The sequence below is a fragment of the Neurospora tetrasperma genome, assembly GCF_000213175.1.
Source record: "Neurospora tetrasperma FGSC 2508 unplaced genomic scaffold NEUTE1scaffold_2, whole genome shotgun sequence".
Lineage (NCBI taxonomy): Eukaryota > Fungi > Ascomycota > Sordariomycetes > Sordariales > Sordariaceae > Neurospora > Neurospora tetrasperma.
In genome coordinates this window covers 803,890-829,813 of record NW_009799100.1, presented here as the reverse complement: position 1 = coordinate 829,813, position 25,924 = coordinate 803,890, and the positions used below count along the sequence as shown (strand labels likewise).

At 44.4% G+C, this 25,924-nt stretch overlaps 6 protein-coding genes across 6 annotated transcripts; 1 reads left to right on the top strand and 5 right to left on the bottom strand.

Moving 5' to 3' along the window:
- Nucleotides 1-1,035: 1,035 nt before the first annotated feature.
- NEUTE1DRAFT_135836 (uncharacterized protein) lies at nucleotides 1,036-8,837 on the bottom strand (the record flags this gene model as incomplete). The annotated part of the gene is made up of 2 exons (XM_009850760.1): nucleotides 1,036-1,062; nucleotides 8,646-8,837. 2 exons carry the CDS (start codon nucleotides 8,835-8,837, stop codon nucleotides 1,036-1,038), a joined length of 219 nt encoding a protein of 72 aa, XP_009849062.1.
- Nucleotides 8,838-10,909: 2,072 nt separating this feature from the next.
- NEUTE1DRAFT_108328 (uncharacterized protein) lies at nucleotides 10,910-12,246 on the bottom strand (the record flags this gene model as incomplete). The annotated part of the gene is made up of 3 exons (XM_009850759.1): nucleotides 10,910-11,454; nucleotides 11,536-11,551; nucleotides 11,629-12,246. 3 exons carry the CDS (start codon nucleotides 12,244-12,246, stop codon nucleotides 10,910-10,912), a joined length of 1,179 nt encoding a protein of 392 aa, XP_009849061.1.
- Nucleotides 12,247-12,751: 505 nt separating this feature from the next.
- Nucleotides 12,752-13,919, bottom strand: NEUTE1DRAFT_128300 (uncharacterized protein; the record flags this gene model as incomplete). Its single annotated transcript, XM_009850758.1, has 1 exon — nucleotides 12,752-13,919. The coding sequence occupies one exon, from the start codon at nucleotides 13,793-13,795 to the stop codon at nucleotides 12,752-12,754; it is 1,044 nt and encodes a 347-aa protein (XP_009849060.1).
- Nucleotides 13,920-15,009: 1,090 nt separating this feature from the next.
- NEUTE1DRAFT_98949 (uncharacterized protein) lies at nucleotides 15,010-16,412 on the top strand (the record flags this gene model as incomplete). Its single annotated transcript, XM_009850757.1, has 5 exons — nucleotides 15,010-15,264; nucleotides 15,351-15,407; nucleotides 15,528-15,739; nucleotides 15,806-16,169; nucleotides 16,386-16,412. 5 exons carry the CDS (start codon nucleotides 15,010-15,012, stop codon nucleotides 16,410-16,412), a joined length of 915 nt encoding a protein of 304 aa, XP_009849059.1.
- A 264-nt stretch (nucleotides 16,413-16,676) lies between these two features.
- NEUTE1DRAFT_128299 (uncharacterized protein) lies at nucleotides 16,677-18,704 on the bottom strand (the record flags this gene model as incomplete). The annotated part of the gene is made up of 1 exon (XM_009850756.1): nucleotides 16,677-18,704. The coding sequence occupies one exon, from the start codon at nucleotides 18,702-18,704 to the stop codon at nucleotides 16,677-16,679; it is 2,028 nt and encodes a 675-aa protein (XP_009849058.1).
- Nucleotides 18,705-21,815: 3,111 nt separating this feature from the next.
- NEUTE1DRAFT_120690 (UDP-glucose 6-dehydrogenase) lies at nucleotides 21,816-23,979 on the bottom strand (the record flags this gene model as incomplete). Its single annotated transcript, XM_009850755.1, has 3 exons — nucleotides 21,816-23,081; nucleotides 23,137-23,672; nucleotides 23,733-23,979. 3 exons carry the CDS (start codon nucleotides 23,977-23,979, stop codon nucleotides 21,816-21,818), a joined length of 2,049 nt encoding a protein of 682 aa, XP_009849057.1.
- Nucleotides 23,980-25,924: the final 1,945 nt, after the last annotated feature.

The following is a 25,924-nucleotide window of genomic DNA, read 5'->3' as shown; positions in this document are numbered from 1 at the left end:
ATACTTAATTAAAGCCGCCGAATACCTACTATAAGTATAGTATAACCGGTTATTTTGTATTAATATACTAAAATTAAATTTACTTTAATTATAATAAAATTAATTACTAATAATAAAACTATTCTATTCCCGCGGACGCTCCGTTGTATAGTATAAATACTATATTAATTATAATTAGAATAGCGGCCGTATTTATTTAGAATAATGTAAGTAAATTGTAATTGTATTTAGAAATAATATTATTAGTAAGGATTTATCGAAATTAGTAGAGTATTCGAAGGTTAATAAATTCGGACATAGAATTGAACTAATTAGTAGGTATTTACTCCTATCGAATACGAAAATTAATCCTATACCCTATTATTTTATTAATTTCTTCCTTTAACCTATTTCTATATATAATATAATTATTTATTTTATTAGAATATATAATTCTTATAGTATTAAACAGATAAAATAAATTATATTTACTATTATTAAATCCCCGGCCGTAGAAGTTATCTTCGGCTACCCCTAATTCTATAAATAGAATTTAAATATCGATTAATAGTAGCGGACGTTCTAATTCCGTATTGAGGCTAGCGATTTAGAATTAAATATAATACTAGCGAAGGAAGTATATAATACTATAATTATTTTAATAGAGCTAAGGTAGGGTTCGATTTCTATATTAGACCCTAGGGAGATAGTAAAGTTAAAAGAAAGTTTCGCCCTCCTATATATATAAATATCCTATTCGAAATCCCCCCTTCCTTAGCGATAGAATTCGCAACCCTACGTATTATTTTAGAGTTGTCCGATACCCTACAAGCCCCCACCCCCCCGTCGAAGGTCTTCCGGGTCGCGCTCGACGGTATCTATCTCCTACTAGCACTCCTGCCTTAGTATAATCGTTTAGAGCATTGTATCGACTTAGTCGATAGAGAATCCGCGCCTTAGGGACCGATCTATATATTTAATATTAAAGAGTTAGAGGTATTACGAGAATAATTGTCCGAAGCGCTCTAAAAAGGGTAGATTCGACCTTCTATTAGCCTAGCGGGCGCCCCCATTATCTTTATCCTAAAAATAAGTAGAAAGCTAAAATTCTATATTAACTTTAGGGCACTCAATAAAGTAATAAAAAAAAATTAGACGGCACTACCCCTTATTTAAGAAATTCTAGACCGATTATTATTAACAAAGATCTTTATAAAATTAGACCTAAAAAATATATACTATAAAATTCGGATTCGGGAAGGGGACAAAGAGAAGATAGCGTTCTATACAAAGTATAAGCACTATAAATTCTTAATTATGCTAATAGGGTTAGTAAATATACTAATAATATTTTTAATATATATTAATAATATATTAATAAGGTTAATAAATACTATATATATTTTTTACCTTAATAATATTCCAATTTATAATAAGAATAAAGAAAACTATAATAATTATATTAAAGAAGTCCTTTAATAGTTATAAGATCAGAACTTCTATATAAATTCAAGTAAATACAAATTTTATATAAAGAGGGTATTGTTTTTAGGCTATATTATTTCGCCGGAGGGTATTTCAATAAATTTAGAAAGAATTATAATAATCGTAGATTAGAAAGTTCCGACGAGTATCTATAATATCCAAATATTCCTAAGATTTATAGGGTTTTATAAATACTTTATAATATTATATTCGAAAATAATTATACCTTTAACGGAATTACTGAAGGGGAATAAACGGAGGATATTCAAATTATTAGAGGAAGCGGAAAGGGTATTTATAGAACTAAAGCGGTTATTTTAAAAAATTCTAATACTATATTACTTTAATCTAGTATTAAAAATCTAAATAAAGATAGACGTATTGAACTTTATAATTAGGGCGGTTCTTATATAATTATATAGTAATAAATAATATTTAGTCGTATTCTTTTTGAAGAAGGAATTATTAGAGGAGACGAAGTATAGGGTTGGAGACGGGGAATTATTAACAATTATAGGAATATTAAAAGTATAGAAGTAATATTTATTATATATAAATAAACCGATTTTAATAATTATAAATTACTTTAATTTATAGTACTTTTAGGAGAAGGAATGGATAAATATAAGGTAGAATCGGTAGGTATTAAAATTAGCGGTATATAATTTTAGGATAGAATATTAGTTAAAGAAATTAAATCTAGTAAATAGATTATTAAAAAAATTATAATTATAAGGGGTAGAACTAGAGGAAGGAGGTAAATACTTATTAATTAGAATTATCGAAGGGGGTGAAGTAAAGGGATAGGTAATAGAAGACGGCCGGGTAGTAAAAATACTAATAAGAAAAATAGTTTTAATTAGAAAAGAAAGTTAGAAGGCGGCGGTAGAGGAATAAGAATAGTAGTAGAATAATATTAAAGGGGAAGTAAATTAGAAATTGGAAAAGGAGGAGAATAAATTATATAAAGGGTAGAAAAAACGGTTAAAAATAGAGGGAGAGGATAGGAAGGAAGGGGTACTAACGAAGAGGGTAAAATTCATAGGTAAGGCCGCTATTAATACGAAAAGAGAGATAAAGGGGGTAATTATAGGAAAAATAAATATATATATAGTAATAGTAAGGGCGTAGAAGGATAATAAGTACTTACTACTAATAGAGTAATAATTATTAGAAATATAAAAGGAAAACCTATTTATTATTAGAGAATTATAAAAAAATAGAGAGGGAAGGAGGCGAATAAAGAATTAAAATATAGGGAAAGACGGGATTCTATAGTACTACTACTAAATTTATATTCCGGAATATATAAGAACCGAATTATTCTATACCTATTATAATAATATAACGGCTAGGTATCTAAATTAAAAAAAAAATACTAAAGCGGATTAATTAATTCTATTATTAGCCTACTATTATAATTAATATTAAGGTTTATATTTGTAAATACCTAATATATTAGAAAATTAAATTGTATAACTATTAACCCTATAGCCTTTTAAGATCGCTACTTATTCCTATAATCCCCTAGTAAAATATTTTGTACGACTTTATTATTAGCCTATTAAAAGTATTCGACCTTATATTTAATTAGATTTATGATATAATTTTAATTATTATTAATTATTTTATTAAGTATATTTTATATATTCCTACCTAAAAGATAATTAACGTTTAATAATTCGTTTTCCTCTTTTAATAGAACGTTTTCCAATAATTCGACCTCCTAAATTTTATTATTTTAAATAAAAATAATCTTTTTACTAATTAATTTTAGAAGATATACTATAAGTTTTTAAATATTTGTAGGCTTTTTAATATAGCCTAATACCCTTAAATAAATAAGTAAATAGAGAGGCAAAATTAGAATTTAGAATTATATTTCTAAATCTTTTATATGATAAAATAAATTAATTAAACGGAAAAACTTATATTAACTTAATAAATATATAATAACTATTTCTATACTACTATTAGGAAATCCCTATTAGAATTACTCTTCGGGTATTATTTGTAGGGGTTTACGGATTTAAATTGGGGGCGAAAGACGGTACTCCTTATAATAATTACTAACCGAATTGTAGAATTACTTTAAAGTTAGGCTGAAATCGTTGAAGCCTTAGGAATTATTAATTAAGGATATACGAAATAGTATAATAAAGCCCGGAAGCCGAAGGAATTTAATATAGGGAGTTAAGTTTTATGTAATATAAAATATATTAAATAATAATACCCGAATACTAAATTATCTAGTAAACTTTTAAGATTATTTTAAATTATTAAACTTATTAGGAATAAAAAAATAATATATTAATTCGTACTCCTAATATAATACCGAATTTACTTAGTATTCCTAATTATTTTATTAGAACTATACTATAGTAACCCCGCTGCGGCTACGCTACGAAGAGAAGTTATAAATATTAAGGAAAATAATATTTAATATAAAGTAAAATTAATTATAAAGTATTAAAGGTCCGGCTACTAACGTTATTTCTAAATTAAATAGAAGGAGTATCCGGATAATAAGAATTTGTAAGTTCTATAAAAAAATATAAATTACTTAGGTCTTTTTAAAAATTATAAAGTAAGAGAAGTGTAATAGTAGAGAAACCGAGGTAGGCCGAATATTAAATTAATAAGAATTAATTAAATGAAAGTAGGAGAATAACGAATATTTAGTATTTAGAGATGTAAAATGAAGATACAAAACGAAAATGCAAAATACAAACGTAAAATATAAAATAAAAATATAAAACGCAAAATGTAGATGTAAAATATAAGACGAAGATATAAAATATAAATATAAAATATAAAATAGAAATGTAAAACGTAATTATAAATTAGATATTAAAAGGGAAGGGACGTAGGAAAGTATAAGAAGGATAGTAAAAAGGAAGGTAATATAATAAAGTAGTAGTAAAAGAAAGTAGATTAAAATTATTATAGAAAATTAATAAGGCGCTAGGAAGAATATAATTTATATTCTCTATTATTACCTCTAAACGAATAATTCTTCGGTAATATTAATTATAATCGATATAGGATTAGAACCTACAACCTTAGAAAGGATATTCCTACGTACTACTACGCTTATTAATATTATTAATTAATACTATTATATATTATCTACTCCTTATAATCTTCCTAAACGAATATTAATAGTTCGTTTAATTTCGTATCTATAGCTTCTAATTTTCTATTAATTATATAATACTACGGGCCTTAATCATAATTAATAGGAAGGGTAATCCGAATAAGGGAATTATATATTAAAATACTTATTAGGGAGCCGCTATTATTCTTAAAAAGATTGCTACTAATAATTACCAGACTACTATTATTATTTATATTACTAATAATATAATAATTAAAGCCTTAACATTATTTAATATTAAAATAATTAACGTAGAATATACTAAATAAAATCGTAGGAACGCCGTCGGTAATTAAACGCGCCTATATTGTATTTAAAAAAAAGAATACGTATTAATATAAATTTTATAAAATAATAATAGGTAAAGGGGGACTAATATTAATAAGAATTATAATTTTAATTGCTATAGCCTATAGAATATTCTAAAGGTTATGTATACTATAAAGGACTTTTAATATATATCTACCCTACGCTAAAATATACTACGATTTTTTAGTGAATTTTAAAGGGTATTAACAAAGAGGGAAATAAAGGATAGTAAAAAAAAAGGATTAACCTTTAATTTAATAAGTATATAGGTGATTAAATAGATAATTTCGTTTAAATTGAGGGGACCGATATTAATAAACGCTTAAATTAGAATAATATTATATCCTATATAGATTAAAAAGCGAACTTCGCTATAAAAGATTAGTAAAAAGTATAGGAAAATAGAGGGTATAATAAACGAAAAATAAAGGAAAAAGGAAAGCGTACTAATTAAATTCGAAAGTAAAATAATAGTTTATATATAGGATAGTAGTAAAAGTACGTATATTTATAGTAGGGGCTAGCTCTAGCGAAGGGGAAGGGATAATTAAAATAGTTTTAAAACTAAGCGGGGGGGAAAAACTAGCGAATTTATTAAGGGAGAAGGAAATAAATATAATTATAGAAGTAAAATTATAAAGAAGAAAAAAAAGAGTAAAGAAGGGAAGGGGAAGGGGATATTATATAATTAATAGAAGAGGTTTTAATATAAATATAAATTAGGGTAGACAGATATAAAATAAAGTTGGGTAAGAAAAATTATAGGTAATAGAATAATAAAATAGGAAGGAATAAATAGAAAAAGGGGAGGCGAATATAAATAGTAGAGAAAAGAGAATAAAATAAATAAATAATATTTATAAATATTAGAAAGTAGGATGGAAGGAAGTAGAAGGAAGGTATATAATCGGGAATAGGTACTACGTATTATTAGGGTAAAATTCGAATAGAAAGTACAATGATAGAATTAAGCTTAGAGAAAAAAAAAAAAGCGGAATAATTAAAGGGGGAGACTTAATAATCTAAAAATACTAACGAATAATAAGGAAGCGTAGGTATATTAAAGGTACGGGAACTTTAAAGAATAGAAAAAAGGGTATTACGAAAAGAGAAGGTATTAATATTAAAAATTAAAATAAGGGATTAGAAATTCCAGGAATAGAACCTATAAGGGAGGGGGTTATATTAGGATATTAAAGGATTACTACTTTAAATACCAGGAACCGGCTAATATAAATATAAAAGGAAATTTAGGACTATTGGGGATAGAATATTATAATATTATAATACTAATATCTTCTATCGTTTTACTAAATTCTTACTTAAAAGTATTAGGACGACCAATACCTCCTCTCGCTTTACTAACTTCGAATTCGGGAGTATTAAAATATTCGATAAAATAAAATTACAAAAGGAACACTCCAGCGCCGTATTATAGTAGTATACTAGTCGGGAACTCTATAATTATTAGTTATATTAGAGTAGAGTTTGTATGAGTATAAAAATAGTCCGAACGGGCGTCCTTTATTATAGGCGGTAACTATTAATATATTTTTGAATTGACTCCTAATTTAACGTCCTTTACTTATAACCGCGACCGTAGTTACTTCAATCTACCTTTTCCTTACGTCCTAATATTATAATAGGTTATATTCCTATTAATAATATAGTATATCTAATACTTAATAGCCTTATTATAGTTCTTATATTTATAACTAAAACCGTACGCTTATACCTATACTAACTCCTAATATATAGTACCGCGCAGCTTTAACTTTATATACTCCTCTTATTACTAGTCCTTCTTTAAATTCTTCTCAACCTTTACTAGTATAGTATTTATTATAATGCGCTTAAACTTCTTAATATTAACTAGAATCTATAACCCTCGAAATAATAGCATATCGGCTACTTATAGGGTTAGGGTAATAAAAGGATTAACTAAACTATGAAAGAGGGTAGGGGTAGAAGGTATACTACTATAGAAGGATAGGGTAGTAGGAATTTTACTAGCAGGCGGCTCGGTTAATTAAAATTTACATAATATAGTAAAATAATAGTACTAGCCAATATAATAGAAGTACGACTTTATAACAGTTTCGTACATAATATTATTATACCCGTTAAAAAAATCCTTCCTAAAAGACAATCTTGTTATAAATAATAACCCGGGCGCGACGGTTATTATAAATAGTAATAGTATAACTAACATTATATAAAACGATTAACTATCTTATTTCTACGGCCGTATTATTATCGATAATCTCTTATATATAACCTTACTATAATTATTTAATTTTATTAAGTAGGGTTGTTCTAAACTATTAGTTATAAAGCTTGCTATTATTTTATTTAACTTCTACTTCTCTAAATATACTACGTTCTTTAATAGGGGGTAATTTATTACGGCTAATAGTAATATACAAACCGACTATACTAAATTAAACCTATATCGACCAGGGGTATTTAAAAAGCGGCGGCGGTATTAAAGCAATCCGCTTATAAACGCGGGGCTAAGCCGGTAGTACCAAGGCAATTAATTTAGTTAGGGAGGCTACTTTACTATTATTGTTACTTAATAAATAAAATAAAATATTGAGAGCCTACTTCTTAGGGGTAAGGCGGACGGGGAATTATTATTCGACTTTATTGTTGTTGTTAGAATTTTTATTACTATTAGAAATATTAATAGGGGTAGCGGGTTAAAGTTAGGGAGGGGATAAGGGCGGTTCTAACGTTGGGTCTTTAGTAACTATAGCCGCGGCCAGAGCCTTCCCCCTTCTTCTTAACAGCGGCCTTTTTAGGAATAATTTTAATAGGAATAGCCTTCTTCTTGGGAATAGTTTTAGAGATAATTTTAGTAAACTACTCGGTTTTATAGCTCTTCTTTCTAGGCTGGGAGGAGGTGCGTTATAAAATTATTAGGCTAGGATCTTCCTTATTTTAATTATCGTTAAAATAGACTATTAGCGCGCTGCTTCGAATATAAGACCGCTTTATACTAATAGGTTTTAAATTAAAAATCGTTTTAGGAAGTATTATTATAATAGATTTAATTAATTATTAGTATTTTGATTACTTTGTACGCTGAAATGGCTTTAATTTGATGTAAAAATCGTTGTTAAATAATAGATCTTGACAAAGTTGTGCAATACAGAAGTGCGGTGTGTGTGTGTGTGTGTGTGTGCGCACGCACCGCTTGCCAAGACTGCACAGGTGTTTGAGTGTGGGAACAGCACGTGCACGAGCACGAAGTTCGGGTCTGGAGATGTGCAAGATCAGATTTAGTGGATTGATAGTGATGAGCAGCAGCTGCTTATGGAATAAGGTAGCGATGAGCAAACTCCAGCATTCCCGTATTGCAGTGCTTGCAAACTCTAATCCAAGGTTCATACAAAGTTTTCTTTCGCAGGTACATCCGTCATCACAAAGAGATCTTCAGATTCTTGAGTTGTTCCTTGCGGCTCACGTGTTCGCATGTCGAATGGCTAGCTAGCCGTGACTCTGTGGGGGAATATCTAGTGTACCGAGTGCGTGCGTTGCTATGGGAGATTCCAGGACTTAAAAAGGTTGTCTCACACGTGCTTGCTTGGTCGAGGCTCTCGAGATGCACTACAAAGCTGGGGAAGTCAGGATGGTTGGCGGATGGCAAAGTTCCGTTACCGGTATTTCTTAGGATTGGAAGTGTCGTCGTCGTCCGAACTTTGGGAGTTACTTGCTGCTGGGAGCTTTGACTCTGACTCGTGATTTGAGCGGAGCGGAGTTTGTGCCGCAGGATGACCCTAAGAAGTCGTGGCGGGGATATCCCGTTCGGGGAGAGATGACGTGAGCGGACGACATGTGCCGGGATCGGAGGTACACTCTTTGCCAGTAGGTCACTGTAGGTGTGCACGATGTTGTGAGCCATGATTGTTAGGTAGGTAAGGGTATTGAGAGTTATGGGAGAGGCCAGGGAGCTGATGATAGACTATAAGCTGGAAGGCAGGCATAAACGTTCGAACTAACATTTTTATCGCTTGATTATATGATTGACTGTTGCAGACAAGGCGAGTGTCCCGTTGATACCTCTGGAATGGCTTGATAAGAGTCTGTAGTGTATACCCGAAGAACCAATACAGATACCCGACCACGATGACAACCCGCACCGACAGCCGGTGACATTGGAAGATAAGATCTAAATAAACACTCTGATAGGTTGGCACTCACCTCTAAGGTAATTGTGGGGAGTTTCTCGTGTTAGTCTCTAAAGTTTAGAGTTTGATAGTGGATTTCATGACAGTAGCTTTAAGAAGTTGAGGCTATTCGGGACCAATCAGGTAACATTTGTAACGAGGGTATGGAGACTAGGTAAGAAGTGGGAAGTGGGAAATGGGAAATGGTAAGAGTACCTCCGGCTGTCGGGTAAACAGAGAAGGTACCTCTGCTGGTGAGATGTCTTCTTGCCTTGGCACAACTCGTATCAAACCTCGCGGGAAGGAAGGAAGACATCGTAAACACAGGTCTCAGGAGTCAGAAACAAATTTCCAGTTGACGTCGAGTAAGATAATATTCTTCTTCGACAGCAAAAAGTTCAGTGAGGTTAAGCCCAGCAAGAAACCATTGTCAAACTCAATCTTCCATTTCACCCAACGATGGTCTTCCCATGCCGAAATAGCCGATCCGGCAACCGGACGACTAGCGCGGTACATACCGAAACCGGGAGGAAACATGACGGACCAGTCTCCGGTCGGCGTCCATTCTTCAGCCCCCTACCCGCTCGAGGACCATGTACACAGTACACTACAAACATTCACACACCATCGTTCGATAAGTGCCCCTGGGCAACACTCGCTGAGTGTGTATCCTAGCCTTTGACCGAGACTTGCCCGAGCTTGAAGCCATCCAGCACCACTAAACTCCTTCATTCCCAGCCATCTTCAGACTACACTACAAGAATATGTTCGCGAATCGTGTGAAGCTTGGCCGCAGGCCGTTATTCTCGGCATCTCCACTTCCTAGCTAGATAGTGAGCAGCTTGCACCTCGCTACGTGTCCTTGCTTGTCGGTAGAACGATACAGGGATTCTGTATCCTCTTTATGGAGTTTTAATCTGAAAACGGGGCGGGATGAGAAGTTCAGCCTTGATCCCTGAGCAGCAGTACATACGCTCTCTTTATGATGTGTATGCGGGTGCCAGCCTCGTAAGTCGGTCAGGGTTGGCTTTGGTCCCAGCCTTTGGAGTGAATAACAAGGCTGATTAAACTTCATGGTACGGCTGGATGGATACGGTACCTCACTGGAGTGTAAGTATGTACGCACCAGAACACCGTGCCGTGCTGCTTCACCATCCATCATCACGAGTTAGGGATGAAAAAATGTGTATCCAGATTTGACTAACTTGGCTACCCGATACATGATGAACTGAAATTTCCATCAAGACCAGGGGCAGTTTTTCCAGACAATTTGGGTCCCTATGCTACCATAGCGTGGAAAATATCCAACAATGTTTTCATCCCCCAGAGAAAGGAAATTCGTCAATGGAATCTGAAGCAACAGCTTAATACCAAAACGAGGGGCTTCAAACTCGCCCTATTTGGTCCCTTGATGCAGAGATAATTACAGGCGACCTTGGGGATGTTTTCGATCTTGCATGAAAACGAGACAGCAGCCTACAAAGACTACCGCTCAATGATCCAAGCAGCTTTTTTAGCTTTCAAAGAAAGTTTAAAACAAAAAAAATCACCAACAATCTGTCATCCCAAATTTCTTCTGTGTTTCCATGCCGTCAAAGCAACCCCCATGCTGACACCCCAACGTTGCGTACCACCCTCGCCACCGGGAGTCCGGTAATCCGGAACTGATGCTGGTACATGTGCAATGACATGCATACTGTAATAGATAGTGTCTCGATGCACTGATATTTCCACACTCGCGTGCTGCATGCCACAAACCGAGCACGTGAATGGACCCGCGGAGGAGGATGGGCAAAATGTTATCCTCTCAACTCCGCCTCTGCCCTCGGCCTCGGGGTTCGGGCGGCTGATTCGGCCACGGATTCGCCTGGCGCTGATAGAAAACCGGTCTGGGGGGCGCAACCATTAAAGGCTGCCATGGAGAGCCACGCTCATGCTCGCGATTGATGAGGGGATTGTGATGCTCTTGGCGAGGTTGCTGGTGAGGCTGGGCGTTTTGCTGAGGCCTAGACCTAGCTTGTTGGTAGTGGTTAATATTGTTGCTGTTGTTTTTAGCCGCGGACTGAAGGGGGTTCGGAGCGCGTAAAGCCGTATTCTCGAGCGTCTCCAGCTCCTCCTCCATCTCCAGCTCCCTTGGCCTCTCCCGCCGGCGTAACTTCTCCCGCTCCAACTCCAGCCTCCACTCTCGGTCCAGATACCGCCACTGATCGTGAAGTCTACCCAACATGTCAATGAATCCACGGCGAGGGCGCTGTGGCTGCTCCACTCCCGGGGGTGTGTTATGGATGGCGTAATCTTCTGGCCTCCAACAGCTTGGGTGCCAGAGATGGCGCCGATCGTCGACACTGTCATCTTTTGGTCAGCGACGTAGTTCATCAGAAACGAGGGGTGGGAAGGGGATGAGGGGATGAATGGGTTGGCCTACTCTGACACGTTGGAGGCGCCACACCTGTAGCAAAATGAACAGGCACATCTACACTTAATAATGTGGCAACCCTTGACCAGCTCGACCATGTATCCACACACCGGGCAGAGTTTCCAGCCACGCTTCTTGCCCAGAGCGAGCACCTTGAGTGTATCTTGGTCTTGTTTGCAAACCAATCTCGGGTGGGAAGCCTGACGGCAATGCTTGCAGGTGCTGGCGAAGCACTTGGGACAACACCCGAGATCACTTTTGATCAGGGCGGGTTTGATGAAACTGCCACATTGACGGTTGGAGCAGTATAGCGGGTTGGGCGTGGTGAGCTCCTCAACCATGTCTTCATACGCCTGCTTCTCGTCTGCGGACAAGGAGGCACCTTGGTAGTCTTTTGTGTCGAAGATCGCCCCGCAGCAGCGGAAGGGATAACGACCTTTTATCGCACTGCGGATACCCTCGACGAGGCAACCGCCGCAGTAACCGTGGTTGGAGAGGTTCGAGTTCGAAGATTCGTCGGAAGGAGAGGGAGGACAAAAGTAGATAAGCTGATCCGCAGGAAATTCGTCCATGCAGACGACGCATTCGGGGTTTCTGTGACTCTTGAGAGGCTCGGCGGTCGTGGAAGTGACAACCATGTTGTTCTTTGTGTAAAAGGATGTTGACAGCTGGTTCGTTGGGTCTTTCAGCATCGTGGACTTGATTCCGCCTTTGCTGCTCCTTCGCATCTTTGCTTGAATCATTGCCCAAGATGCGGAAACGCGTTGCCTGAAGCTCACCATCTCCGGGAGGGGGGTTTCTGTCCCTTCTCTCGATGTGGACGAACTGGGCTGTGGAATATCTGATTCGCGGAGACCGAAATCGATGTGGAAATGTGGCTTAATGATCAACAGCTGTTAAAGAAACAAGATGGCAATACCAACTCGTCCGCCTGTGTTAGTTTTGACAGTGACACGGACGTTATTCTCCTGTGCTATTCGGTCCGGGGGCTCTTTTACTTATTGAAGCGGAGCAGATGGCGAGTATGTATCAGTAGGCTTGTTCAATTTCGTACTTGATGGAGGTTGCGACGAGAACGAAAAGGGTCTGATGACATGACAGTAGTAAGGAGCTTTATATGACAGCTATGATTATTGCCTGGACCATTGTGCTCTGCACAAGTAACTTGTCCGCAGGGAAAGCGGGGATGCTGCAGAAAAGACCGATTTCGGCAGCAAAAGGACCACCTGTCCCTTATGCACCCTTTTCAGAAACGTGAATGACCAGCTTGCCATGAGTCTTGCCCTTTCTGAGGTCCCTGAAGGCTGTCGGGACATCCTCAAAATCATAGCCATGCTCGACTACAGGCTTGATTTTGCCCTCTGCGACCATCTGGCCGAGTATAGCCAAGTCTTGGTGTTGATCGCCCATCAGTGTGTACAACTGAAACTTGCGTTTTCCGCCACCGAGAAAGGAGGGTCTGAATAGCCTGGACATGGTTGAAGATAGGGCAGCCAAGGACACAGGCCCACCGACCTGCACGAACTTTCCATCGGGCAGGAGATAGTCATCGCCGGCCTTGTACAGTTCCGCCGGAAGACCGACATTGTCGACAGAGAGCTTAAAGACCTGACCGCGTTCTTTTAAGGCCTGGCAGACATCGACAGCTGTATAGTCAATGATGTCGTCGGCACCCAGAGCCTTGCATTGCTCGGCTTTGGCGGCAGAGCACGAGACGGTGACATGGCAGCCGAGGGCCTTTGCGATTTGGATGCCAAAGGAGCCGACACCACCGGAACCGCCATTGAGGAAGACCTTGTCGCCAGGCTTGACGTTGGGGGCAATGGTCTGATAGGCGGTCAATCCAGCACAGGGCAGAGAGGCAGCCTCGTCAACATCAACACCCGAGGGCAGGGAGGCACAAGCATTTGCGCTTGCCACAATGTACTGACCGCAAGCGCCCTGCTGAGTAGGGGCTTGACGGCCAAAGACAATCTCGCCGACACGAAAGTTGTCGACGATGTTGGTGGTCTTGACGACGCGGCCGCAAAAGTCCCAGGCGGGAGTGGCAGGCGTGCGAACGACAGCACGGCCCAGATTCAGGGGCAGTTCGGCGATCTTGTAGTCCGAAGGGTTGATGCTCGCGCTGAGAACCTCAATGAGCAGCTCCTTGTCTCCCACACGCGGCGAGAGGGTGGGCACGGGAACATGGTCCTTGAGCACCAAGTTTTGTTCCAGGCCACCCGTGGTCTGTGAATACTGCCAGGCGCGCATCGTAGGGGGGATTTCGGACGCCATGGCTGAGTGATATGGGTCGCGAATCTGGTGATGAATGATGTTGGTGTTTCAGTGGGTACTTGTTGTTAGTGAATGTCAAGCTGGACAAGAGCTTGACGTGAATGCTGCAGTGCTGGTGGGTTCTACGTGTGCGCGCAGTCGAGGAATAAGTTTGGAGTTTAGGAATGGAAGATGTCGGTCGCAGTTGAATGCTATCGCCTGGGAAGGACATGAAAAAAATGAAAAGACGGCAAGCTGGATCGTTTATCTTAAAGAGACAGTTGTCGTCGATACTTTATTAGTCTAGAGCTGAGTGCCAAAAGCGGTAGGATGCACAGACCATCATGACCTCATCACTGGCTTGACGGGCGGGGATATACACAGCGTTAGCAAAGAAGAGCCTATCAAGAGTTACCTCCTTGTTCCAAAACATCATCACATACAAACGGATGATACTTTGCCAGTGCCTTCAAATAGAAATCAGAGACATTCGCCCAAGAGAAGCTATGCCAAAGAGCTTCTTTATATTGTTCAAAATTGATCTTGCTAACTATTCAAGGGAGTGACTCGCAGACACAAAGTCATTTGTGATAGAAGGGCTTCACGCTTGATGGACCGCTAACTGAATCGTAAGGCGCCAGCTGCCCTAGCTGTTAGCGGCATAACTGAATCGTCTTACTGGCTGACCAGCAACCCTTCCCAGGCAACATTAAACGCTCCCCTTCCACAATCTCAGTTCCGTTTTCAAGACAGAACCACTGGAACCAATGACTTGCGATACGAGTCTCAGCCGATGACGGTCGCCCGTAGACAAGATGCCAAAAGTGGGATATGTACCGCCGGCATTATCAAGCCGCTGCCGCAAACCCCCGAGTGCTGATACGGCGTCTACGCTCCCATCTTCATCTCGACGGAAACACGATGGCTCAACTTGACAATGTATGTCGATCGTCCTGATCAGTGATCGCGTTCAAGATGGGCTAACGCTCCGTTTGGGCAGATTATCTCGATTCTCAAAGTTTGATACCATGTTTGTACCCAAAGACCGGACGAAATGCCGATTTTGTTCGCCCTTGGGAAGCAAGCAACATCGTCAGTGTTTCCACTACCACATGGTAGTTGGGACGATACAGCTTCCCGCAATGTCAACAACACCCCTCTCTTCCCCCCAATCCTCACCCAGTTCTCTTCCCGAACCAGGTTGAACTCTACCTCGACCATCTTGCCCACCCACAATGGACCTACAAGACAAAGGATACAGCGCCAGAGACCTTTTGGGTGTCAACTTCGGCTCGTGGGCTCTCGCGTTCACCGCCGTCGCCCTTCGTGGCTATACCCGTCTCCGGGTCAGGAGGGACTGCTTTGGGGTTGACGATATCCTAATGTTCATGTCCATGGTCTGTTTCACGGTATACGTTGCCTTTGCTATCACCGGCATCCACCACGGGACTGGTCATCGTGACAATGACTCAACTGTAGAAGCCAAAAAGGTGTGTGCCGCACATCCCCCCTGACTCTTATTTCACCCAAGGGCCAAGGCCGACCGAGTTCCTAGCTAACCTGATGGCGTTCTCAGTTCTGGTGGGCGTGCTACCATGCCTACACCGTCACCATCCTGTTCGCCAAGCTATCCGTCAGTTGGTTCCTGGTACGCCTTACGACCATCAACAAGATACACAGACGCATCATTCACGGCGCCGTAATAATCACAGTCTCCAACAGCATAGCCTTTATTGTTTTTACGATATTCCAGTGCAAACCGATCTATTACTTCTGGGATCAATCACCACCAGGTGGAAAATGCGTGAGAGCCTGGGCCATTCTGGCCGTGGGATACACGTGCAGCGTCTTCAACATCATCACCGATCTCGTCTACGCGCTGCTCCCAGCTTGGATCATTTATCATCTCCAGATGAAGCTCAAGACGAGGATTTCCCTCATGATACTGATGGGCATGGGATGTCTGTACGTATTTCATTCATCCTACCCTCTGATCCAAGTCAGCAACAGCTAACTTTTAGGGCGATATAGCGCAAGTTGCGCAGTTATAGCCCGCATGACATACCTCGACGAACTAACCGACTACCAAAACTCCAACTTTCTTTTTTTAACGGCCAACGTAGCTATCTGGTCCAGCGTGGAACAAGGTCTGGCCATCACGGCAGGTAGTCTCGCTACGCTGCGCCCGCTGATCATCAAAATTGGCCGCAAGCTCGGATTCGCCAGCGCTACGTCCGCGTCCGCAAACGATATTGAGTTTGGCCCGATTGGACCTCCGGTGTTGCTTAGGGAACGCACAAACTCCATGTTCTCGAGGAGAGGACCGTCGAAGCCTAGAGGTAGCAATGCTGTGCTACTTGAGACGGAGACGGCAGTGCCCTTTGATGGGGCGCATGTAAGTCTAGGTTCTAGGGGGAAAACAAAGAAGACTGAACGAGGAATGAGGCTAACCAGGATTCTTATGAGTAGTACTCCAGACACGTTATTGTTACGAGATCCGTCGACAAAGATCCGTCTTTCGAAAGAGATTGTGGTCAGACGGATTCTACATCTTCATGGCCCTTGAAGCCGTAGTTAGTCGATCGCTTTCGCTCCCCGTTGCTTATATCAGCGTAGCAAGCGAGCCACTGCCCTTTGATTCAGCGCAGTCACAATCAGTCTCCGTCCATGACGAGTCGCAATCCCCCGCATTGGTCTCTCTGTTTCGTTCTCACCTTCCAGAGTCTTTTCAACGGCCTTCATGAGAACTTCACGAATCACGACGGCTTAGACCGTGCCAACTTCTGGAAGGTAATTAATAGACACGGAACAGTACGATCCTATTTGGACTCTATTTGGGACATTCCCGTTGTCTGCCATGTGCTTGTCTTGACCCTGTTCCCAGATCTCGATGAAACACATGCTAAACTCTCCAGTAACCATCATCTACTTCTTCATCTTCCAACCCTTCCAATATATCACACGCCGCCTTCTCCGCCGCCATGTACGTACTAAGCTGCGTAAATGTGCCCGGAAGCTTCGGATACACACTCGCATCCACGACCCTCAGTCCCTTGACCCCCCTGACTCTAAACTTACTATCCAACACGGCCATCGGATCCCCATCGGGCCCAATCGGGCACGTCGAACTCGCATGATGACCCCACGCGTCATCTATAATATACTGATCAAGGTCCTCATCGCTCTGCGTATCCGCCCCGGGCCTAACCTCCTGCGTGCACACGCCCGACCTCCTCAGTGCGTCGCGCGCAAGACAAATACCTTCGCGCATCGCCGTCAAATCGGCCTGGTAGTCGCCCGATCCATACTCAAAGTAGTTGAAGTTAATCTCGGGAGTGTCCAACGGATCGCTAGAGCGAAGCGTCACAGTACCAGCCCTGTTGCGCGGGTGCGCCTTCAAGATAGCCCACGTCCACCAGTTATGCTCGGCAACCAAGTCCACCGAGTAACCGGGGTAATAACCAGCAAAGTTGAGAGGCCCGCCAAAAGTAAACAAATCCCAGTCATCGCCCTCCGCCGCGCTAGACTTGTACAGCATTACAACTGGTACGCCGTTGGAGGCATAAGTGCCGCGGTCTCCCATGACAGGGTTTTCCCACCGATCCAAGCACGGATCGGTCGTATTGTCGAACAGCAGGAACGTGCAATTCTCGAGCACGGTCCAGTCCTGGGGCACCTTGACGTTGACGCTGATCTCGTAGTGGTCTTGTAAGTTGCCGCCTACTCCCGGCAAGTCGACAACGACGGGAATGCCGAACTTGGATAACTCGTCCTGCGGACCGATGCCCGAGAGTTTGAGGATCTGAGGCGAGTTGTAGGTGCCACCCGAAATAATTACTTCGCGCGAGGCCTTGGCGGAGCCGGGCGTACCGTTGGCGTGCTTACCTCCATGCCTCGCGTGCTTGGAAGAAGAAGAAGAAGAAGAAGAGGAAGAAGAAGAAAGGGGAGAAGCGCGGTAGAGATATTCGCCGTCGAGGAATTCGACGCCTGTGGCTACTGGTTCCCCCGTCTCATCGCAATCGGTATCATCAAAGGTGATCTTGGTGACGAAACAGTTCAAGCGCACGTCGAGCGGGTACTTCTTGCTGCCGTCGGGGTTAAGGGCGTCGCGCACGGCGACGACAAAGTCGCGACTGCCGTTGCGGGTGCCGTTCCTAGTGCTAATGGGAATTTCGTTGTAGCTCGGATCATGGTCGCGGGCAATGGTGTCGGCGTTGAGATCATTGGTTGCGAGGGTGGTGAGGTTGATGGGCGATTGGGTGGCGTTGCCAAGGGCGTAAGCGCCGCCGACGACTAGAGACAAAAGTTCAGGGTCCGGGGTGGTTAAGGTGGGAATCTCGATGGAGAGCCAGCCGTCCTGGCCGTGGCCGTAGTAACCACCCTGAGGGTAGTTTTTGTCCTCCAAGGCGATGAAGTGCTGGCGCATGTTGTCAGGCAACCAGCCATCGTCACCGGTCAGGTCGGCGATGTACTGGAAGTCGGACTGGAAGGGGTAGACGGCAAGGAGGGCATTGTGGGCGGTGCAACCACCGAGGGTGCCGGCGCGGGGGTAGAATGTTCCGAGCATCTCGGCGCCCTCGGGCGGGGACAGGCCGGTATAGATGGTGCCGTTCGATAGCCGGTAGCTGGTCTTCCAGTCACGGGCCTGTTGCTCATCGTCGGGGTAGTGGCGAACGTAAAAGGCCCAGGACAACTTCTCGTCCTCGGTAGCCCGGGTGCTGTAGGCCGGGACTGTAACGTTGACGTTGTTGCCCTGGTCGTTGCCGGCTTCAATCAGGAGGGTCTTGTGGCCGGCCATGGCTAGGCGGGCGGCGAGGGGACCGCCACCGGCGCCGGAGCCAACGACGATGTATTCATAGCCGATCAGCTCGACGGCTGAGGCCAGAGGGGCAGCGGCCAAGGCTAGGCCTAGGAGATGATGAAAGATCATGGTAGTGTCGTTTCTCGCTCGGTTGCTGCAGAACCCGGAGAAACAAAAGAGTGTGATGAAAGAGGGACTCCAGCCAGCTCGAGCCGCGAGAAGGCCATGCACTTATACTTTGGTGACTTACGCTAGAGGAGGAGATTGGAAATCAATAGTCAGCCACACCACAACCACGCAGCAATGGCTGACTGTCATTGAGTTGGCACAGGATACAACATCGGTGTAGCCATGCTCCCCGTATCCGACAGTCGTGCAGTTCCAGGCTGTGGCAGGCTCTTCATCTTGCTTTTTGGATGGAGCCTGGATTCGACGGTAATGCACCAAGAGTTGTTTTCAAAGGCAGGAGCCATGTCTACGTAGGCGGGCATGACGGGAAAACATGATTGCCGAGTTTGAACCCCAAATAATGGGGAAAACAGGGAATCAGAGACTGGAGGTGAGAGTCATATGGGCCAAGTGATCGTCTTTCTGGGACTCCCTCGGGGATATCTCGAGCGAAATCATCAATGACCAACCTCCTTCCACATAACAACATCTAGAGGCACATAGTGAAAGTTGAACTCTTGAAGCTCCGTCTTTTTGGATCTGTCAAGACAAACTAAGGCATTGACTCCTTCAACAGTTCGCGTGTTCAGCCACGGCCCACGCCACAACGAAGACATTACCCTTTTCGTTCCAATACTCCCACTTGGGGTAGTGACGATGCTATACCATCAAAGGTAGGCATCCCTTTCTGAGCGCCAGGCAGATGACAAAGATCTGCCAGAACTATGCCGCGTGCCTCTAAGTCTAAGCACGCATATGCCATGGGGGACATATGTATGTCCGGATATCTGCATCAATGCCCGCAAAAGGGAGTAGAATGAAGGGGGGGAAAGGGGGTACATAATTCCACCCCGGAGCATTATAGATTCGAGTCTTCTTGCAGTATCCTTATAGACTACCTATGCTTGATATCCCAGTCAGTTGAACCTCAACCCCCCCCCCCCCCGAGTCTGTTTGAGTACATACGACCCGTCCTTGTCCTGCCAGCTGCCTGCACAGATCTGCCTACCCTCTGTCCGCCGGCGCTCAAAGGGGGATATCTTGTGACCAGTTTCGCGTTTTTCTATGGCACTTCACGGCACTGGTAAGTTGAAGAGTCGGAGAGGTCGTTATGGTATGTATGGTTGTGTCGAGTTGAGGCTGTTATGTAGGTAGGTACCACCTACCTTAGGTACGCATCGGAAACCGCAGATCGTGTTCTGCAGCTTCATGTTTGAAAGCGGTCACCAATCACAGCTCACAGTCTCCTGTCGAGCGCGAGTTATTCCAGTTCTTGTCTAAAATGGCTCATTGGTGTGACTTGCATGGCATTGACGACCATTTGCGTTCAGCGATGTTTGGTGGTGACCGGAAGGGAACCTGGATTGACGCGGAAGGGGCCGGGGAGTAGCAGACTCTGGTCCATCCGTTCAAGACCAAGAAGAATGTGAACCTGCAAGTCGTTTGGGTTGTAAAAGTAAAAGGAGATGGAGATGAGCTGAAATGGAAACATCCACTTCAGCGAGGCAGTCTCTGAGAGCCAGGACGGGATGTCTGTCGCACCACCTAAAAGTGACGATAGAGGCGCTCGGAGTTCCCTTTCCCACGAAATCCCACCTGTTCATGTTGCACCCATCGTCGCCAAATCTCGCATGATCACCCGACTCGTGGGGCCGTAAAACGGGATGGCGGTGAAACCCAGCGTATAGCGACACAGACATCCTTCCGCAGGCGCGGGTGCGCAAATTTGAGGCTGAACATTTTCCTACAAAGGAAGCCGAGTGGCTGTCTCAGGTAGGTAGATTGAAGTTCACGCCCTCCTCGGGCTCGCATGTCTTGATATCGTGGATGGCATGGACATCCTGGTTCATCATTAAGTCCATGTCTCTCGAGAGGTGTAAGTCGAGTGTCGTGTTTCAAGCCAGGAGCTCGGGGACGGGGACGGGAACGGAGACCGAGCTCGCCGATAGAACTCTAATGGCAGACTCGTGATAATTCATTCGCATGCACATCGATAGCTAACATTGATGGTCTCCCACAAGTCGTGGAGTCCTTCGTTTCGATAGGTAGGTTCACAACCGTTGAGAGTTGAAGACACTCCGTAGGCTCCTTTTAATGTCTTGCGTACATATGTACAAGCAAACCCCAACAGCTTTGAACGGGGTACATACCTAGGTACGGGTACGGAATCTCACGGGAGTGGGGGACAGGAGGTACATATGTACCCCAGAAAGGGGGAGGGGAAGGGATCAAATGCAGACGAGGCATGATGTGGATGCCAGGTATGAAAGGTTGAGAAAGTTAGGGAGGTGAGCTGGAAAGCGGTGCGTTCAAGAATTCGTCTTTCGACATCACTTACCTAAGTAATAACGAGAACCCCTGAAACCATTTTCCCACATAGAGATACACTTGAATCGAGCTGCACGTCTTTGTGCTAGTTCCTCGACCTTACGCTCGTATATCTTAGTCAACTGATTGCTAATACAACAACGAATCATCACAAACAACCCACGTCAGCCAAGCATGCCAGATGCAATTGTGCCTTAAGCGGTTTGGTGGTGGTGCTGGACTTGGCCGTCAGCATCGTCGCTTGGCATGCCTGCCGCCATGGGTTTCTGCCAGCTCTATGGTAGGTAGCAACTATGGCAAGATGCGGTGTATGAGGCTGCATGAAGCTTTGCATCGGCATAGCCGACTTGCCTGGCTCCTGACAACGCTCGGGAAAGTAATGAGGATGTGTGTAATTCTAGTGATGTCTGTGAATAGCTTCATCGGTGGCTACCGGTTATCCGCGTCGCTAGGTGCGCAGTAGTAGTAGTCTAGGAAAACGACCGAGTAGTTTGAAGTGGGTGTGGAAGCGAGAGATCAAACCAGAATGAAAGAGTTATGAGTATTGTATATTTAACTGAGATATGTGATAGGCGATACTACACTTGTCAACACTGGTGGCATTCAAACAGTGAGTGTCTCCGTTGTCTCAAAATTGTATATGCCAGCTCTAGCTATCCAAACATTATCCATTATAGCTCCTGGCCAGATATTCAATTACAATTCGTTTGACACATTTTAATGGGGGTAAGGGTAAAAAGCCCATCAGACTCTCCCCTGACGACCAACACTCTCCACGCGGAAGCCCAACTTCTCCATGCCCGCCACCTCCAACACTCCCCTACCATCAAACACCCAGTGAGGTTTGTGCATGTGGTAGTGAACTTTCCTCCAGTCGAGCCTGCCCTTGAAGACGTGCTCCTGTCCCGCTCCGTAACCACTGGTACCCGTTTCCTTCTCGATGAAACAGTCTGGACAGTCCTCAGCGCAGTCGGGTACGGAGTTGAAGCGATGCAATGGATCTTCCTTATCCTCCGCATCTGTTGACTGCAGTAAAAAGGTATGAAGAGCAAGGAGCTCAGTCTCGGTTGGCTCCTCACCCTTGAACGGTCGTGGGTCGGGGACAACGGCCTTGACAGGCGCAGCCTTGGGGGCCAGGACCTCGGCAGACGCTGATACCGGCTCACCGGTGTTCTTAAACTCATCAAACTCGGTGGTAATTAGTAGCGCATCAGAGGAGTGACAGGCCTCGTAAGCGTCTGCGTAGACAATGACAGGGCCTCCGTTTCTCTGTAGTACCTCGGCGCCGACATAGCGACCGATATCCTCGGCCATCTGCGCTGGGTTGCAGCAGGGGTCGTAGACGGCAATCTCCCGTGGCCCTTCCTCCACCAAGGTTCGGATAATCTCCACTGCTGGCGACTCACGGGTATCGTTGGTATCCTTCTTGAAGGCGTAGCCAAGCATGGTGAGTTTCTTGCCAATGAGGGTATTGTTGAGACACCTCACGACACGCGAAGCGAACCTGTTCCTGGCGAACTCGTTCATGGTGATGACATTTCGCCAGTAGTCTGCTACCTCGGGTAGTTGGAGGCTCTCGGCCAAGTAAGCCAGACTGAGCACATCCTTCTTGAAGCAGCTGCCACCGAAACCGATACCGGCCTTGAGGAACTTGCTGCCGATACGGGGGTCGGCACCAATCGCACCCGCAACCTCACTGACATCGGCGCCAGTCACCTCGCACACGGCCGCAATTGAATTGATACTGCTGATGCGCTGGGCGAGCATAGAGTTCGCGACAAGCTTGGCAAGCTCAGAGCTGAACACATTAGTCGTGATGATCCGTGACCTCGGGATCCAAGCGGAGTAGACAGATGCTAAAGCGGCGGCTGCGCGCTGACCAGATGGTGTTGCACTGGAGCCGATCAAAATACGATCTGCGTTGAGAAGATCCTTGATAGCAGTTCCGGCAGCCAAAAATTCGGGGTTGCTGAGAACCTCGAAGTGAATACCGGGCCTATGGAGTGCAAGCTGAGGCACAGTTAGCGAGCCAACCCTTTTACATAACCAAACCGGTTCTCCTTACAGTGTCTTGTACAAACTGCGCCGTCCGACATGGGACTGTAGACTTTTCTACAATGATGGCGCCCGGCCGGGCATGCTGCGCAACCACATTGGTGACAGCCTCGAAAGCAGTCATGTCCGTGGCAGAACCTGCGCCGGCACCACGGCTCTTGGTTGGCGTATTGACCGCAATCAGAACGATGTCGGCTTCGCTGATAGACTTGGCTACATCGGCTGTGAAGAAGAGGTTTGGCTGGCGGGCAGGAATAGGTTTCAAAACATTGTCTCCGCACTGGCTACCGCATTCTGAGGCCGGAGTGGACGTATCCGAGACATCTGGCGTATTCGAAGATGTTGTGTTGGTCGTGGAGAGGGACCTAGTCTCGATAGTGCATTCCTTGGATCCGTCACGGGCAATGCGCAGAATGTGGTTCAAGCCGGGCTCGTAGATAGGGGGATGTACAGAGTTCCATCGTCGAATGCGCTTCTCGTCCTTGTCGACAACCGTCACTCGGATATGGGGGTTATTGAAGGCAATAACAGCCGCAGTAGGGCCACCTGGAGATCTGTTAGTCTACGAACGCTCGACTGTAATCCCCACAGGTTGGCAAGACTCACCAACATAGCCAGCGCCAACACAGCAGATGTTGCGGACTGGCGGTGTTCTGGCCGTAGTGTCGAACAGCGTGGACGACAACGATCTGGAGGTGCTCTGGGGCTTCATGGCGGGGATCCCCGGTTGTTCATCCGCAGCCTGGAGGACGGGACTGAAGGACAAGCTGCTTCCTGGGGTCGTTGGTGCGGTGGAGACGTCGAGACTAACGTCGTTCCCCAGGTCCAGAGTTGAGGGTAACTGATGGGCCATTGCCTTGTGCAAGTGTCTCTCCTAGTGTAGAGACAGGCGGAGTTGACGGGGAGGAAGAGGCAGCGGAAGGGATGAAAGGAGAAACAAGCGGGAACTGACGGGAATCAACGGGTATGGACATGAGAAGTGAACTGGACAATCGGACTACTTCCAATATGGCCTGATAGCGCCAGCAGGATGGTCCTGGAGAGGCTGCCAAGAATGGAGAATCCGGCTTCCAGTGGGTGGAAGCAAACGATTCTGGGGAAGAAAGAAGTGAGAGAAGTCAAGCCGAAGGCGGCGTGGCTCAGGAATTGGTTAGATTCAGGAGGCCAAGAGGATTGGGAAAAGGGTGGACATGACGAAAGGTGGAGCGGTGGATGTCGATCGGCCGGGTTGTGTGTGTACATGTCGAAGGTATTTCCATCATCCATCTGTCGGATCTCGGCAAGTCTTGGACAAGCAGCATCTTGGTATTAGTCGGGGTTTCTTGGACTTGGCTATTCTTGAGGTGCTTGAACTACTAACACAGTAGATCTAGCATCCTGCCTTTGTCTGCTCTGTTCGTGAGGGTGACCCGAATTGTTGGCCATTTAACCCGTAAAATCGCCGTAAAAAAAAAAGAGTCCATCCGCCCCAGTGACAACATGCCCATATCCATCAAGTCAAAGTCTTGTTCGCTTCCGGCTGGCTTGTTGACATTGGCATCTTGAAGAGAAATGGAGAATGGTGATGTCTTGTCTCAGACGAACACGATAGACAGACTAGGGAAGAGGCGGGCACATGAATCTGCAAGGTACTAGAACTAGCGGCCTGTACACGTGTAGGTACAATAGTAGCGCAAGCCGAGGGATAGAAACACAGTTGGATGTCGCTCAGTGGTCGAGTTGCCGCCAACAACTAAGGAGACGGACTATTCAACTTGATGATTTTGAAGCTGACTGATTTCTTGTCCCAACTGGAAGTCCAACTGAAATGAATTGTGTCAGCTGTCAATTGCAACTGCCAATATTAGAAGAAATGTCGAGCAATGTCCACCGCTGTTGCCGTCTGATGTTTCTTTTTGCTCGCATGTGTTTGTTGGTCTTGGCGGACGTGATACCGGGTCTGGAGATTTCTCGATCGGCCAATCATTGGCTAGGAGTCACGAGAATAGTGAAAGGAGTGGAGAATAGCAGTCAGGGCCAAGAACCCCCCGCTGACATGGATGGCCGGGATGTTTCCCTCCTCATCCGGGGACGCGCGTATGCGCCCCAAGTTGGGATGTCCTGGCAGTTGCGGCCACTTGCGCCGTGATATCCGAACGAGCAATTGCGATTCCGTCACAATTTAGGAACCGCAATTTCGTTGTAACAAATCTTTGAAAAGGTAGGCGCAATGGTCGTCGCATCAGTTGCCAGGAAGCAGCAATCTGCCACTTGCCAGGCACGCGACAAATGTTTTCGACTGGTCGGTGAGTTGCGGCATAAATCGAACTTGGTCCAGTCGCTCGCTCTCTGCCCGTTCAAAGAGACTGGCAGCGTTCGGAATCTTTCGTTTTGGTTATCCTTCTCCCAGCACTTGTTCAACCGATCCTACCGCGCTTGATATCGAGAACCCTCAACCGGCCAATCCAACACTGGCCATTCGAACACCATTGATGTTTCCGAAACGTCGATCGCGCATTCGGTGAGCCTTGCCCGTCCAAAAGAGAACATTCGATCCGACCCATACCCTCCACGCGCTACAATCCTACGTTCAGATTTCACATTGGAGATGCCAGATGCCCGTGGCTCGATCGTACTGCGATACACAAACATCAAGCGATGACACAGTACCGAAGCTCGACCCAGGTTTTTCCAAGAGTTGGGTGGAAGATTGCAACAAGCCAGGATGACGTAACATCAACCCTGGTTTAGTTGTTAGCGCGGTTCCTGCGACAGAGTTGCGAAGAGTGCGTTTAGAAGTCCCGCGCTAACAACCAAAT